Below are 15,483 nucleotides of genomic sequence, written 5' to 3'. Positions count from 1 at the left end.
CATTTTGTACAATAAAGTACATCTGTTAATCCTTTGAGTTGTATTATATTCAGGTGATTCCATGCTCTAAAACTGTGAAGTTAGTAGTTACATGTAATCCTAACGTCGTGGGTACGAATATCTCCATTTCTCAAACTAAAATTCTATATTAACATTTGATGCCCTTCCATGGTAACATCTCTATGACGATATCTCTATGCAGGTATATAATCTTTATATATTTTGTGATAGTATACTATCTTGATAACTAAAATCCATGGAGTTTATATTCACATGTTCTCCTCATGTTCATATGCACGTAGTTAATTTTTTTTAGTATTCCTTATTTTTTCCTTATTAATCTACTTTTTAAAAATGTTTTCTAAATTCAAAGAGATTTTTTTTACATCGGGAAAGAAAACCGACATGCACAAAACAATGACCAAATTATACAAAATATATTAGGTCGTCAATAAACAGTACATATCTGCCTCTTAAATTAGTTACAAAGCAAATGCTATATACAAATTCAGTAAACTATAAGAACAGTATAATTATTATCTATGTGCAAGAGAGGATTAGGTTAAAAGTTGTCAATATCTGTGATATTTATCGGCGTCAACATGACAAGATCCGCCACTAGATTTGAAGTGATGCAGAATTGAGTGTGCAACGTAGGAATTTCTGTTGTATTATAAGGACGAATTGGCATTGTACTCAGAACGAGTGTTTTGTTTTCCCGCCAATGCAAGGTCTCTCCAATCTCTGTTTGGTCCAATGTCGTTCTGTTGTTTCTCGTGATGTTTATTCCTATTATAATAACATGTATATAAAACAAATTTATGACTGAATATTTACACCAGTGTCAAAAGTTTTACTGTTGAAACAAGTGACAGTAATTGAAAGGCGTTTTATCTGAAAAGTTATTTGAAAAGGATGAATTTAACCTTTAAATTAGGCAAGCATATACTGCAGACCTTGTAAAATGCATTTAAAATGATAGATGCTCTTCTCATGAATCAATTACAATGCATGATGAAAATTCCAGCCGGCCCCCTTAAAATCAAAAGAAATGAAAACTTACGATTTACTACATTTTCTGGCTACCAGTCCTATGATTATCATTAATAACACTACTCCAGCAATGGAATTGGAGGCTCCTACGATCAAATGGGTGTTTCTCACTTTTGACTGCGTCGATTTTTCTATGGTATCTTTTGCGTTAGATGATGTAGTAGTGTTCACAGTCGTAGTAAAACTTGTTGTCTCTTCCATTTGTTCTGTTGAGCTACTCAAGGTGGATTCTGTGTCAATGAGAATCGTTGTTGTTGTCATAATTTCTGTTGTTGTTTGTCCACATGCTACATAGATAAAAAATACAATTTACAATTCTTTACTGTACTACATGTAGTGTTAAAAATTTAAACTGGCACTCAAATGACATTCATCCCCGTAAAGTATCGTAGTAAGATACTTACATTCATTTTCTGTCCAATTGAATTTATCATTCGTTGCATTGCAGTAGAGACACTCATTGGTTGAACTTTTCTGCATGGGGCTAATGCATAAACTATCGATGTAACAGAAATCATCCTGTATATGATATAAAATGAGATTTATCATTTTTAAATACTCCTCAAATCTTACGATACGTTTAAGGGCAAGAAGGACCTTTAGCTGAAAAAATACTCATCATCCAATTTATTTCATACCTTGTATATTTCTAATTAAGTATGTACCACATACAGTGTACCTTAAAGCAATTGCATCAATAGGTTTTTAGCCTTATTTTTGAGATACTGGGTGACAAATACTATGCCCTCTCATAATAGTGTCTAAGTGGAGTTATCCATGTTTCTGGGCCCATTACTCTGTCCATAACGAAAATTTTTCAGCAAAGATAAAAATATGTCAGTGGACATGTGTCTTTTAGAATATTTCAGAGAATGAATAGGGTTTAAAAATCGAAAAAAAACAATATTCTTCTGTCACACTGCACACTGAGACGAAAAATTGCATACTTTTAAAGACATCTTAAACACCAAAATACTTAATTAGCGAAAAACTCTATCATTCAATATTTGAAAATTAACGTTGAAATGCACGTTCCTCATTTAATTGATTAACTGTAAAAATATTGAATGGTGAAGCTGAGCTCAATATTGCACTTAGCATACTAAATCAAGACATAAGAATGGGAATAAAGTGTCATGTTTACATTCCTCGAGTACGGGAAAAACCAACTATGACATATGCATCACACATTTGCAAATTAAGCGAATAAGACTACCTACAAAATATTTCCATCAACAGCCATGTAAACATATTGTGTTCTCTAATTCCCTAGATACTTTACCATGTTCTGATCAAGACCTCTTTTTATGTGATTATACTGCCTGTGATTTACCGTGTATACATAATCTTACTTTACTAAGAGATCAACTATGACGTCAAACACTCGTTGGACGTGCAGTGTAGGGAAACAGAAGATTGGATCAATCTATTCCGTAAATTGTTTTATATTTACAAGCATAAGAAAGGTTAAAACTTTTTTTTCAATATTTTCATACAAGACGATGAATTCAAACTGTCAAAAAAATGTACAAGTACTATGGTTTTAATCAGAATTTGTAATTAAATTACTGAAAACTATAACATTATTAAACTTAATCACGTGGTCATGTGTCATTCGTCCCATTGAACCCACATGTATATGAATGCAAGAGCAACATACCTTTTCAAACAGCAAGATCAACAATGTTTTTTAGAAGAATAATAGAGGAAAATTTTCAAAATTATTTTAATGACAAGGTTGCGATTAGGGTACACACACTGTTTATATATTTTTTCACAATTATAATACTCAGTAATAATCATAAATTCCAGAAAGGTTCACACACACAGAGAGAGAGAGAGAGAGAGAGAGAGAGAGAGAGAGAGAGAGAGAGAGAGAGAGCAACACGTGACGTACTTTTAAGGCGAAATACACATTTCCTGAGTCGTTGTGATACTCCTGACAGTGAGATTGGTATATAATAACATTATACGTGTCTGTATAACGTACTCCGTCATTGGAAATGTTGAACTTTATTTCGGTCGTCCAGATATCAGTTGTATCGAACGGAAGTGGACAAAATCCCTCAAATAGTGTTCTCTCTTGTAAGTTCATCTGTCTTTTCTCAATTTCTTCTGTTTGGTTAATATTTGTCTGAAATAGAAAATTAAAGAAAAAAAATCTTTTCCACAAGAAAACAATTTTGCTAATATCTTTTCATAAGAACATTACCACAATATGATTGTGTGTATGTTACTTTTACGTCCTTTTCGTGAATATTTATCTTATAAAACCGCCGCCCTATAGCGATAAAGAGCTTCAAATTTAGACGTTAACTTTGCCATTGAGGAAAAGATCATCATCGTGAAAATTTCTATCGTATCACATTAGACCAACAACGCATTCAAGAGACCAACAACTTTTAATTTAAAATACAAAACATTTGACGAATGAACAAACAGCCAGGGTTTGAATCGACGACAGTCATATAACTGCATATTGTTGAAGGTCTATACATATATATATATTGAACGTCTACTATATATACAAATGATAATCAGAAGTACCCGTTTCACAGTAAGATAGCATATCGAGTCCATGTTCTCAAAGAAATATTTTCCCATTATCGTTGCCTCTTTACAGGTTTTAGAGGACAAATCACACAGTCCAGCACCGGGAACACTTGTTATGGTAGGAGGTGCGAGTAAATCAAAGGAACAGTCGCTCCCTCCAAAGCCAGTGTCACAGGTACAGTTACCTTAAAATAAAGATGACGAAAGAGTAAATATGTTGTCAACATGTAAGACGATTTTCATGGAATCCGGATAATGTATAAAAAAGACTTTGAAAAAGTCTAACAATTTAAATTTTAATATTTTGAAAAAATAAATAGAAGCCAATTCTTTAAATTTTTACTTCTCGTTTTGAATTTCCAGGTTCTTTATTTTAAATAAAAACAATTTGCTTACCTCCATCACAAGTGCCATGTCCGGTACAATTGCTTGGACAGAAGGTTTTGTATTGTATAGGTCACTTCCGGTTCCGACTCTTGCAGTGTTGCATTTAAAAGCACAAAAGTGGAACATTGCTGTAGGGCGGCTTCAACGTGAATCTGTGTTAGGTTATCATCCCCTGTCAACTGAAAACAGCTTTAAACATTCAATTTGTTCAGTTCAAACTTCTCTATGCAATCACAGAACAGAAAACAAGCTTAAAACTATGTTCCAGGGACGGATGGGTTTGATTTTTTAAAAGCGTAATTCTTCATACAGGTTTTGTATTTTGTAATAATTAAATAGTAACATAGAAGAGAATCACTTCGCTTTAAGGACGGATGGTAAAACCTTCTGTCATATAAATTAAAATAACAACCTGAGTCATGTTTCAATGAGTAAAATGAACAAGTATAACCGCGTGGTTTTTAATGCTTCATTCAAATTTTCACAAAAATAGAATTCTAAGTAATAAACATTTCTATAGATTACATGTAATAAGCTGCAAAAAGGAATAATTTTTAGCAAGGTTTACAATTTCTTAATCTTTTGGAAATTAATAGTTACTTCATCTGCTAGAAAACTAGGCCCAAAAATATAATGATAAAGATCAAGGCATCCATTCTTTCGTTTGTATCATGCGCCCTGAAGCTTTAATCCATTATAAACATTTTCGCTACATCCGTGTTTTACTGTAAATTATTTTATAATAAAACATAAGATTCCACAGTATATGGAAAATAGCCATGTAAACTTCTCGTAATAAACCAACCCTTATGTCTTCCATGCAGTTAGATAAGGTCACATTACTAAGGTCAGTCACATGTCGTTGACAGGTGTTGTATTCAGGTGAATTTTCAAAAGCCTGTAAACAAACTCTCTCTGCGTATTCAGTCGTTTGTACGTAGGAAATCGTGCGTTTCTTTCTCTGAAATTATCAAATGAATTACAACGTAGGAAGAATTTACTATCATCGATTTTTCACAGGAGAAAATAACAATATTTCAATAAAGTTTGTATCAAATTCAATATAACATAATGGATCTAGAGATATTCGTGACGTCAAAAACATTATATTGAGTATTTTAACAAATGACATTGGAATTAATGTTAAAAATTAATTGCATACTGGTAAATGATTCCTTTCCATGGACATATCGAAAACATCCCGTTTTCTTCTTTTGTTCTGTATAAGATCTACATTACACTCGTACTGTTTGCCTCGGTTTGAGTTGCAGGGTGTAAAAGTGTTGTAGGAACACTGGGTTTTACCGCTCTCAGTACATGCGCATTGAGGTACTAAAATCGAGGACACTGACTGCAAACTGTTATAAACTAAGGAGTTACCACTGAAGAGATTTTCGTTGTCCGGAATCCTGAAAATGGTTTACACATTATATTATCAGATCTGTGTACAAGGATACTTGTTTACAGATGCTACCCATGTGTAGTTTAACCTTACATTACTATTTTTGTAATTGTAAATTTTAAAACTCACATCCATGACTCGGAGAAATCATTAGGATAAATCAAGCTGATGCTATCTGTAAAAGTACTATTTCGCCTCCTGAAGTCGTTTTCCCTATCACCATCAAAATACCCACATAAACCATCAGAATTTCCTATGTCCATCGCAGAGGGGAGGATCTCCAGGTCGATGTTATAATGTCCATGCCATTCCATGATATAAATGGCAAGTGACGTTCCAGTGGGGAAATATAACTAAATATATATATATATATATATATATATATATATATATATATATATATATATATATATATATATATATATATATATATATATATCATTTATACATGTAAATATAAACTCGTAACATTCATGTATTTTCGTGTAGTATACAAATAAAATACATTTAATTAATGGAATCAGAACAAAACAGTAAATCACAATTGCAAAACTTGAACAGTCAAATACTTGTCAAATAAATGTTTCCTTTATACAATACATGTAATAAAATAAATAAATTAAATGTAATCACTGTGTTTTCTGTTCAAATTTCCTTTTGTCCACAAGATCTTTAATGCCAATTGCCAATAATTTTAAATGCTTGATGCAAGGGTTTTGTGAAGAAGCATTTATTTAGTTTCTAACGTATTTGACCCCCTGAGACCGTGACAAATTTTTGCAAAATGTACCACACTTTACTATAACTATCTTTGGCTGTAACTTTTGAGATAAGGTTTTTATATTTGATTGGTGTATTCCCTTAGTCAAAATGTGAACTTGGTCATAACTTTTGAATTGTAGATGTACGGACTTTAGTGTACTATTATTTTTTTTATTTATTTGTTAACACATAACATATTATTAACTTACATGTTTCAGTTTTCATTTTTTAAGGGAAGAATTTGCATTGTGACTTTGTTTATCATTCTAACCTTGTAATATTTGTCGTAGATTTTTGAGACTTTTAAAACATTGTCCTCACACAGCTCATAGCTGATGACGTTATTCTCACCACACAAATCAATGACGAAGACATCTCTTCCGGCCCTAACTGCGACTGCACAGACACACCAAGGACCATCGTATGAAGGTATACAAAGGTGATGTTTAGACTGAATCTGAAATTGAAATTATTTTGGTACAAGTGATGTTAGGAAAAGAAATTTAAAAAAGATGTTTTTGTGAAACACTATTTGTCCGGTGGCAACAAAATTCGAAAAAGCTATTTTAAGCATATAGGTAACAGTCAAGCTTAAGGTCACAAGGTCATTAAACATGGTGTAAATTGAAAGAACTTAATGAGTGGCGTTTGCACACCAATATGCAATCTCTGTTTCCTATGGTTCTTATGGCGAAGGTACGGAATAGCTATTTTTGGCATATAGGTCACAATCAAGGTCACAGGTTTTTTTGACAAATTATTGGGATGAGAGATTACTCTAACGTATTGGTTAAACTCTTGTCACAATAGAAATAAGTCATATTCTTATTTCCGTGTTTCTAAAATCTTTTTAAATGTATCATGCATATAAAATTAAGCATATATATACAGACATGGGGTCAATTACTTTTAAATGTAATGCATTAAATTACAATTTCTTTTGAATTATTATCATAACAATTACAATTACCATTACTCTCATTCAGGAAAGTAATTAATTATATTACAATTACTTTGTTAAAGTAATGAATTACATTACACATTACATTTTATAAGAGAAAAACGCAAAAGTATGACCACAAAAATTTTACCTATCAATTTACTTCACACTTTTTGCTCGATTAATACATGTTTTCCCTCAGATCTATAATTCAGAGCGGTATTTTGATTTGGGATTTATGTATCATTTTCATGTAGTTTACCAATCAAATCTACAGCTTACAAAGAAAGTGGAACAGAACACTTTAAATGTTGTAGTTTTGTTCAATATCTGCAATGATTTTAGTTCCTCTGTTTTTGTTTTTTTTAATTAAATGATTTATTAAACATTTCCTTGACAAGATGTTTTATGTAAACACATAATGCTATAAATGTTAATGGAGTTCAGTATTAAAAAATTAATGCGCATGCGTCAGGTACAGGTACAGGTGGGAAATGATAGAGGTCCAAACATTTATGAATTTTTAACTTATATGATAATTCTTCGTATGGAAAATGTTGTGTGTCGTTTATCTAACGTTACCCTGCTGCAAACAGAATGAGTTTTGTATCACAAGCGAAACCACCAAAAAAGAAGAAACAAACGAAATCAAAAAAAAGGGGGACAGGAAGACAACATGGCGACCAATATACCGGGACCACCTAGCCAATCGCAAATCACGCCGAGTATGTCTAACATATGTTCGAACAACGTTCAAATGCAATACTCATCTATTCCCTCACCGTCTATGCAACCCCCGCAAGGCTTTGTAAGTATGAACCCTACTCAAATGCATGAACAGCCTAATTTTCAATCGAACATTCAATCGAATATTCCTGTTAAGAGTTCAGGTGTACCGCAACAATGGGCAATGGAAATCTTCAGTAGACTAGACGAAATCTCACGTCGTTTAAAACATTGCTGTGACGTCATGTCTTTGTTGTTGCAGTCTAAAAATTTACCTGTAGCCGTCCGATAATAATAATTACCAGTCTGATAATTTATTATCGGACGGCAATGATAACAAAATCGGACGGTATTTAAAAACAAAAAGAAGAGTGAAATTGAGGTTAAATGTGTACAGAAACCCCAAATAAAAATGTTAGGAAAAAATTCAGGGAAAACAAACGCAAGTAATTTAAGTTGCTACAAAATAGCAAATCAAAAAAATCTGAGTTCAAACATTCCACAACATTAATACTTTCAACTCTTTAAAAGAATTTTTGATACAGCACTAATTGAATGAGCGAATTTAAATCCATTTCTGAAAAAGAGTCTGCAAGTTTCCTTATTTTATGTTTGTTCTCCGATGGCCACAATTTTAAAACCTGAGAATATTTCCATTATCTAAAACTAACTAAAACTTCAGGGTAAAAATCCGCATTTTTACTTTGCATGGTGATGATTATAATATCCCCCAAAATTATGTCAGTATCAATGTCAATTTATGCACATCATAAATAAAAAATGTTCCCCAAAAAAAATCTTTCACCACCGGACCCCTGTCCTGCTAAACTAATCGACAGCCATTGAATGAATGAAATGAAACAAGAGTTCACTCACTTTTTTACTATCTCATCTCTTTTATCAAATTATCAGACGGGTAGAAAACAATGGATGCCTTAACTCCCATTGTCTTATTATCGGACTCCTCCAGGTAACTCTTTGACATTTAAATGGCAATGTTTTAAGTAAGATGTATGCCTCATACTATTCTATATGAAAATTATCAGACAGTTTTCGGCCCTAACGGGCCTCAAACAGTCTGATAGTTGTACATGTAGAACAGTATTCGGCATATATCCATTACTTAGAAAAGTTAGACTCAATTGAAAGTTCTTTATTTACTATGCAAAACCAGGTTAAGTCACTTACTTCTAGAGGTTCCGAAGTCGGAAAAAAGTCAAGAGTTCATAATTAAATAAAACAAATAAATAATAAATAAATAAAACAGTTGATGACAGTGACAAAAACACCAGGATAGCCCTTAATGAGATAAACAATCTAGAAACAGCACTTGATGATTCAATGTATGCAAACTCTCTCATGAAAGAAGAAATACTAGACTTACAATGTCGCTCCATGAGAGGTAACCTTATGTTTTATAATATAAGGAACCCTCTGGCGATGAAACCGAAAATTGTGTTAGCATTATTCAAGACATTTGTATTTCTGTATTGGAAATCCAGGAAAAAGTCGACATCGAGAGGGCGCACAGAATCGGAAGAAAGGTAACTGGTAAGATACGGCCTGTTGTTGTAAAATTCACAAGATTTCCACAGAGAGAACTAGACCGTAAAAATGCATTCAAATTGAAAGAATCAGAATTATCAATTTCGGAGCAATTCTCTAAAGAAATTGAAGAAAGAAAAAAAAACTACTACCCTTGTTAAAAAAAGCAAAGGATGACAACAAGAAGGCATCTTAGGTGAAGGACAAGCTTTACATTGATGGGAGGCTCTACCGACAGGATCAAGCGATGGAAAAAGCAGAACACAGGGGACCACAGCCAAGTTAGGGGTGTCCGGAGAATGATCATCCCTTAAAGATAATCGTATGGGACATTAATAGTGGTTTTGAAAATAAATGGAATTCCCTAAAACATGTGTTATGTACATTTGATATTATATGTTTATCCGAATGTTGGTTACATAAAAAATTTTCTTTGGATGTGGTCATAATTTTTTAAATTTCATACATAAATGTATCATATGTACATAATTATTATATTCTTCTGTAAACCTGTACAGTCATGTTTGTATTTGTTTGTACTGATGAGCTATAAAGCTCAAAGTCAATAAAGAACTTGAACTTGAACTAGAAACTTAATGAATTGATTAGCATTTCTAATTAGCTTAACAGGTATAATTAAAGAAGCTATAAACTATATGAACACAACCAAAGGTGATAATTACAAGTGCCTTAAGCTACCAAAAATGAATGATGGTCAATATATTAGTCTATATTTATATTTGACCTTGTCTACAATAAATTATACTGATCTTGTCTTGTATCATGTTAATCAAGTCCATTTTACCAGAGTGAAAAGGAAAAAAAGGTAGAAAAATATAATTGGTTTCTTAATGTGACTGGAAGTCTCACTATACATGTATTAATGTCACTTTGTTGTATCTTTTTTTAAAAACCTGACGATTTCTCATAATATTTTCCTCTAGTTCTCTTCAATTAGTTTTACAAATGTCACGTTAAAAGAGTTATTTAGTTAATATCTATCAATAACAATTGAATAATGATATAAAAATTGTAGGATATAGGATTTTGATTTTAAGGCTCTAACATTATTAATTAAAAAAATAACCTCTCAGTGATAAATATTTGTTTCAGATTCAAAAATAAGAAGAGACTAATATACACAAAATGTAATTGAAATGTTATTGAAAAGTAATTGGTCATTACTGATATTTTTTTAAAGTAATGCATTACATCACAATTACTTGTAATTGGAAGATGGATTCATTACACATTACATCCCATTACTTTGAAAAAATGTAATGATTACAATGCATTGCCATTACACATTACCATTACCACAGGTCTGTATATATACTAGTAAATAAGTATATAATGTTTCAGTTTTAAAGCACGTCGAAATAGCTGGACAATAAGCATTTTGGTTGTTTTATTTTTTTTTAATTATTTTTACACAAAAAGCTTTTGTATGAATCCGTGGAATGGCAGTTGATATTTCCCGCTTTCTTCATATCAAATACTATTTCAAAATATGGTATTGATTAATAGCCCGATTTCGGTGAAAAAAATGTCGTTCTCCCTTATTTAAAAAGTTGGAATTTTTGGATATTTTATTATTTAGCACTGGTATTAAAATATGTAATCAATTACTATTAAACTGTGCACTAATTGTTATCAATGTTAAATTGAATTGTTATAAAATATAGGCAGGAATCTAGATTTAGCGTATGTAGTTATTCCCCTATCCTTTTTTAAACTTACAAAATAAAAATGATTTCTCATATTCATTTCCCGTTTTTCATCACATTGATAACTTTTTGACGTCATTTTCATGTATTTTTGATTTAACATATTTATCCACATACCATCCCGATATTTTGATCCCAAGTAACAAGAGAGCAAGCAAACATATTTAAAGAGGGTGTCATATGAATGTTTGCTTAAGTTTCTAACCTCTGGTGTCATTTAGACATCCCCGTCTTTTGTTAAAAAACCGAAGTAATAATTCACGTTTATGCATCATTTATTCAGGTACAAAATTTAATTTAATAACTACTAAAATAAAGTAAAAAAGACATTTAATAATAATCATATCTACCCATTGTAGTTGAGGTTGATTTCGATAATTTATGAATTCTCCTGGTATCTGACATTCGTATGATCTGAAGTGAAAAAAAAATTGATTATATTATCTCTCCAATACTAGTAAATCTTTGATAGTAGACCTTTTTTCAATTATTGTATCGTAGATTAGCTAGAATATTTTTGTCATAAATCATAGCGGAAAAAAGAGTTATAATAAAATGATTCTTTTAACTTTTTTGTCACCATCTACAAAATTCGCCATATACACTTACAAACATTGTAAAAGAGTGTACCCCCTCCCCCACCCTTGAAAGAAATATAAATCTCATGTTCCTTTGATTTTAATCATATAATCTCATAATTAAATATTTCAAAAAATGATAACAATGAGCGCTAATGCAACCACTATGAAAATAGTTATTTCGATAGTGGTTAGGGTCGCATTTCAATACAAAACATAGTATGCAACCACTATTTAAATAATTAGTTCAATAGCGGTTGAGAGTGCATGTCAATAACAAACATAGTATGCAACTACTATTAAAATACGACCATTATTTAAAGAATTACTTCAATAGTGGATATCAATAACATACTTTCGCTCAACATGATTTTTTAAAGATTGTTTGATTCAAATGTTGTACATGATGATGTAATTTGTGCATGTATGCAGCTCACAATTTCAAGGATCCAACCCTTAGCATAATGCCTTAAGCATTGTATTTTAAAGTTTCATCTAATACAGAAACATGTAAAAATTAAGGTATTATTATGTTATATGACTATGTTTTCTCTATCAAAAGTTATAACAAATTTCAAGTAAATGCTTTTTTCTTTTTAAAAGAAAGTCAAATTTTAGGGTTGTATTCGTTAAATGAGTTAAGAAGATGGTCAAGAAAAGATTTTGTCTTACTTTCCGTCAAAAGTATACATGTGTGGATCTGCTCTTACACCACAAGATTTTCCTTTCCAGTCTTCATTTCCTTCTCGAACACTAATCTGTAACATAAAATCTAACTTTTTCTCTATGGTCTCTGTATTACTTAGTTTAGAAACGTCAATGTTTTCAGCGTTGCCTGAGCCTACAATATTGTCTTAGGAATTTTTATTTTGTTTTAACTAAGTGTAAATGAAAGCATACCGAAATGTCGGGCAAGGACACGTGCTCGAATATTTTACTTACAACACTGTTAGTTCCCCCCGTCTTTAATCTTAAGGTCATCTGACTGTTGATGACGTAACCATCCGTGTCTTGGCTATAAACTGGAAATGATATGTTCTGCCTCCATTCATCGTTTTCATACTTGTGTTTTTCATTGTATTTAAAGCTTTTAACCTTGACCTCGCACTGATTGGACGAACCCCCGCCACCACATTTAGAGGAATCGTCTGTTTTAAAGGTCATATGAATGTTCAGGTCGCTCACTGGTTGAGGAACATTATTGATAAAAAGCGATTCCGAGGCAAATGGTATTGTCATCTCTAACTGGACATTCTTTGATCCTTTTCTTTCTAATTCAATGTTTGGATTCAGTATCTTAAAAAGAAAATGTATTTAACTCTGAAAATGTTGTACACAGACAGTACACTGTACATTAAACATGCGATTGATTTTATGTCGTTTTATGTCCAACTAAAGATTGAATTGTACACTCATATGGAGACGCAGCTGCGGTGGAGAGCTACAAATGTTGTCCTATACTCGGCAATCAGGGCCATTGGACAAGCAGGGATATTTTCGAGTCAGCACATACTGCGACACGGGACCTCGGTTTATACGGTTTTATCCGGACTTATACGAGTTAATACGGACTTACTCGTGCGAAAATAACTACCACGCCACACCAATACTGGTTCTATCACTCTCACAAAGGATAAACTATAGCCCAAAAGACAAATCACGTGACATCCAAACACTATCACATGACATGGAACGCCTTACAATCAATACAGACACGATGACAATGAACATTATAAACGAAGAATAATGAAACGAAGAGAATTTGCTACAGCTATCTCCTAATTCTTAGTTATATACATGTACTAAATGAAGCTGTACTACTTAACTATTTATACTAAATAAATAAAAGCAAGAAAGTGCCAGCCGTTGGCTTATTTTATCTTTACATGAATTACCTTTATTCCGGCAAAATATGGATTTCCAACTTTGTAAAGACATGGAAATGTTTCTTTTTTGCGTTTTGCACCAACTTTGCAGTGTACCTTACAAGGAAACATTCAAATAGATGATAAAATCATGACATGTCTTACCTAATCAAAAATTAAACTTACAATCTTAATCTGTCCCAACTGACAAACAGGTAATCTGCAACAGAGAGTTTTTCTCCCTTTGATTGAAAAATTCATACAAAAATATATTTTGAAAATTTAACTACATTTTCATTTATTTTGCAAGGAATTCCATAAAATAGAGTTATTAAATTAGGAAATTAATCCCCCCCCCCCCCCCCCCCGCAAATCACTGATGTTCACTGATATTTCAAAATGCTTTTATGGTAAAAAAAATATTTTCTTGATAATAATCACTTACGTCAATTCCAATCTTTTTCTCTGCTTTCTATAAATCATGAGCATTTATAACAGCTGTTTAATTACTGGACTTATCCACTGTTTGGTTGACAACTTCCTGTCCATCAATATACCATATGACGTCATATAATAAATCTTCATTGGATTTCAAACTGAAGCTGCAGAGGAATGTCACAGCGGGGTCATATCTGATAATGTTGTTATATTTTTCTTTCTTCCATGTCATGTTATGGTAAGAAACGGTTACATCTGATGGTGCCCAAGTACCACCTGTTTCCGGTACAAGAGTAAAAAGCATACATGTATATACAATGGCAAAATAAAACGCCTATAAAAATATTAAAGAAAGGCTAACCGAAAGGGAATTCAAATAGATTCCAATGGAAGAGGGCATTATACTTACAGTAATCTGTATCAACTGGAAAAATGCAAAAAAGGAGATATTAGTGGTAGTATTATGATCAAAATGGTAGAAATATGGAGATCAATAAAAATGTGTTTGTGAATTAATGATGCCCTTGTCAAATATAGTGGTACCTGAAGAAAGGTCTCGTCACAAGCAATATAACTGTATTTGTTTATATAAAGCAATAGGCCAGCGCTTTCGAAAGTTATGGGCAAAGTTTAAATTTTTGCGGAATAACAGGCAGATAGACAGACAAGACAAAAACTATATACCCCAAATCTTCGATTGTGGGGTCAAAAACGATCTAAATAACACACCTTTGTCACAAGTATCATTAGTCCACCCAGTAGCACATCCTCCAATACAAGATCCGTTATATCGATCACACAGATACGGTGTTATACAGTGACTGCTACATCTCTGTGTACAACCACGTCCATAGTAACCAGGACTGCAGGCTGCAAAAGAAAAATGAAAACCGTCCATAGAATTATTGCCACTTCAAATCTGGAGTTTCTTCTTGACTTAAAATTTAAAATTATGATATTAATAATGAAAGGAGTACTTATTAAAATCTTAAAAGAAATGTAATAATTGCACAATGTTTATAGAATATACAGCATATCGAGGGTTGATCCATAAGTACGTGAAATTTCTTTACATATTATTTATTTAAAAGTGAAATTTGTTGAAAATTGCAAATGAGAATATACACACTTGTTGAATATTTATATTAAAAAACATTATAAATATTTATGATAGTAACTCTATGGCAGTTGCCATAGAAACAGTTGTTTGGAATTGCGGGGGAGATGTTAATGCGTTTATTATAATTTTAAATCTTAATACGTTGAATGAGAATAAAACCGCCCTATGTGGTATATAAAACGAAAATTATGGCTTTGTTAAGATTTTTTTTATCTTTTATAAACCTTTGTGGTTTTACTGATTTTAATGGATATTTTGTGTATAAATTGATGATTTTTTGTTCATCTTAAAGTTGTTAGGCAACTCAAATTTCGGTCAAGTCATAATTTGTTTTTGAAAATTCCGATATCAATCTATCTTAAACGCGTATATTATTAACATAATATG

General features: G+C 32.0%; 1 protein-coding gene across 1 annotated transcript; it reads right to left on the bottom strand.

Moving 5' to 3' along the window:
• Positions 1 to 1,231: 1,231 nt before the first annotated feature.
• LOC134243585 (uncharacterized) lies at positions 1,232 to 14,842 on the bottom strand. Its single transcript, XM_062725840.1, has 16 exons — positions 14,706 to 14,842; positions 14,386 to 14,400; positions 13,984 to 14,252; positions 13,569 to 13,655; positions 12,574 to 12,969; positions 12,346 to 12,431; positions 11,446 to 11,509; positions 6,429 to 6,614; positions 5,525 to 5,748; positions 5,156 to 5,402; positions 4,799 to 4,954; positions 4,003 to 4,172; positions 3,601 to 3,791; positions 2,951 to 3,187; positions 1,458 to 1,572; positions 1,232 to 1,340 (listed from the first exon to the last, which is right to left on the bottom strand). The coding sequence occupies exons 5-12, from the start codon at positions 12,910 to 12,912 to the stop codon at positions 4,008 to 4,010; spliced, it is 1,467 nt and encodes a 488-aa protein (XP_062581824.1). The 5' UTR covers positions 12,913 to 12,969; positions 13,569 to 13,655; positions 13,984 to 14,252; positions 14,386 to 14,400; positions 14,706 to 14,842; the 3' UTR covers positions 1,232 to 1,340; positions 1,458 to 1,572; positions 2,951 to 3,187; positions 3,601 to 3,791; positions 4,003 to 4,007.
• Positions 14,843 to 15,483: the final 641 nt, after the last annotated feature.

Source organism: Saccostrea cucullata, unplaced genomic scaffold (assembly GCF_032062105.1).
Source record: "Saccostrea cucullata isolate Sc308-1 unplaced genomic scaffold, CSIRO_AGI_Scuc_v1 ctg6437, whole genome shotgun sequence".
In the NCBI taxonomy this organism is placed as follows: domain Eukaryota; kingdom Metazoa; phylum Mollusca; class Bivalvia; order Ostreida; family Ostreidae; genus Saccostrea; species Saccostrea cuccullata.
Note: the sequence above shows the minus strand (reverse complement) of the source record. Positions and strands in the feature narration are given on the sequence as shown.

What these genes read in the sequence shown, in the direction of transcription:
- LOC134243585 (XM_062725840.1), bottom strand. Translation starts at nt 12,912, where the DNA reads ATGACAATACCATTTGCCTCGGAATCGCTTTTTATCAATAATGTTCCT. An exon ending in TCTACGACAAATATTACAAG is followed by an intron (nt 5,749 to 6,428) that starts GTTAGAATGATA and finishes ATATATATTTAG; the next exon opens with TTATATTTCCCCACTGGAAC. An exon ending in ACTGCATGGAAGACATAAGG is followed by an intron (nt 4,173 to 4,798) that starts GTTGGTTTATTA and finishes AGCTGTTTTCAG; the next exon opens with TTGACAGGGGATGATAACCT.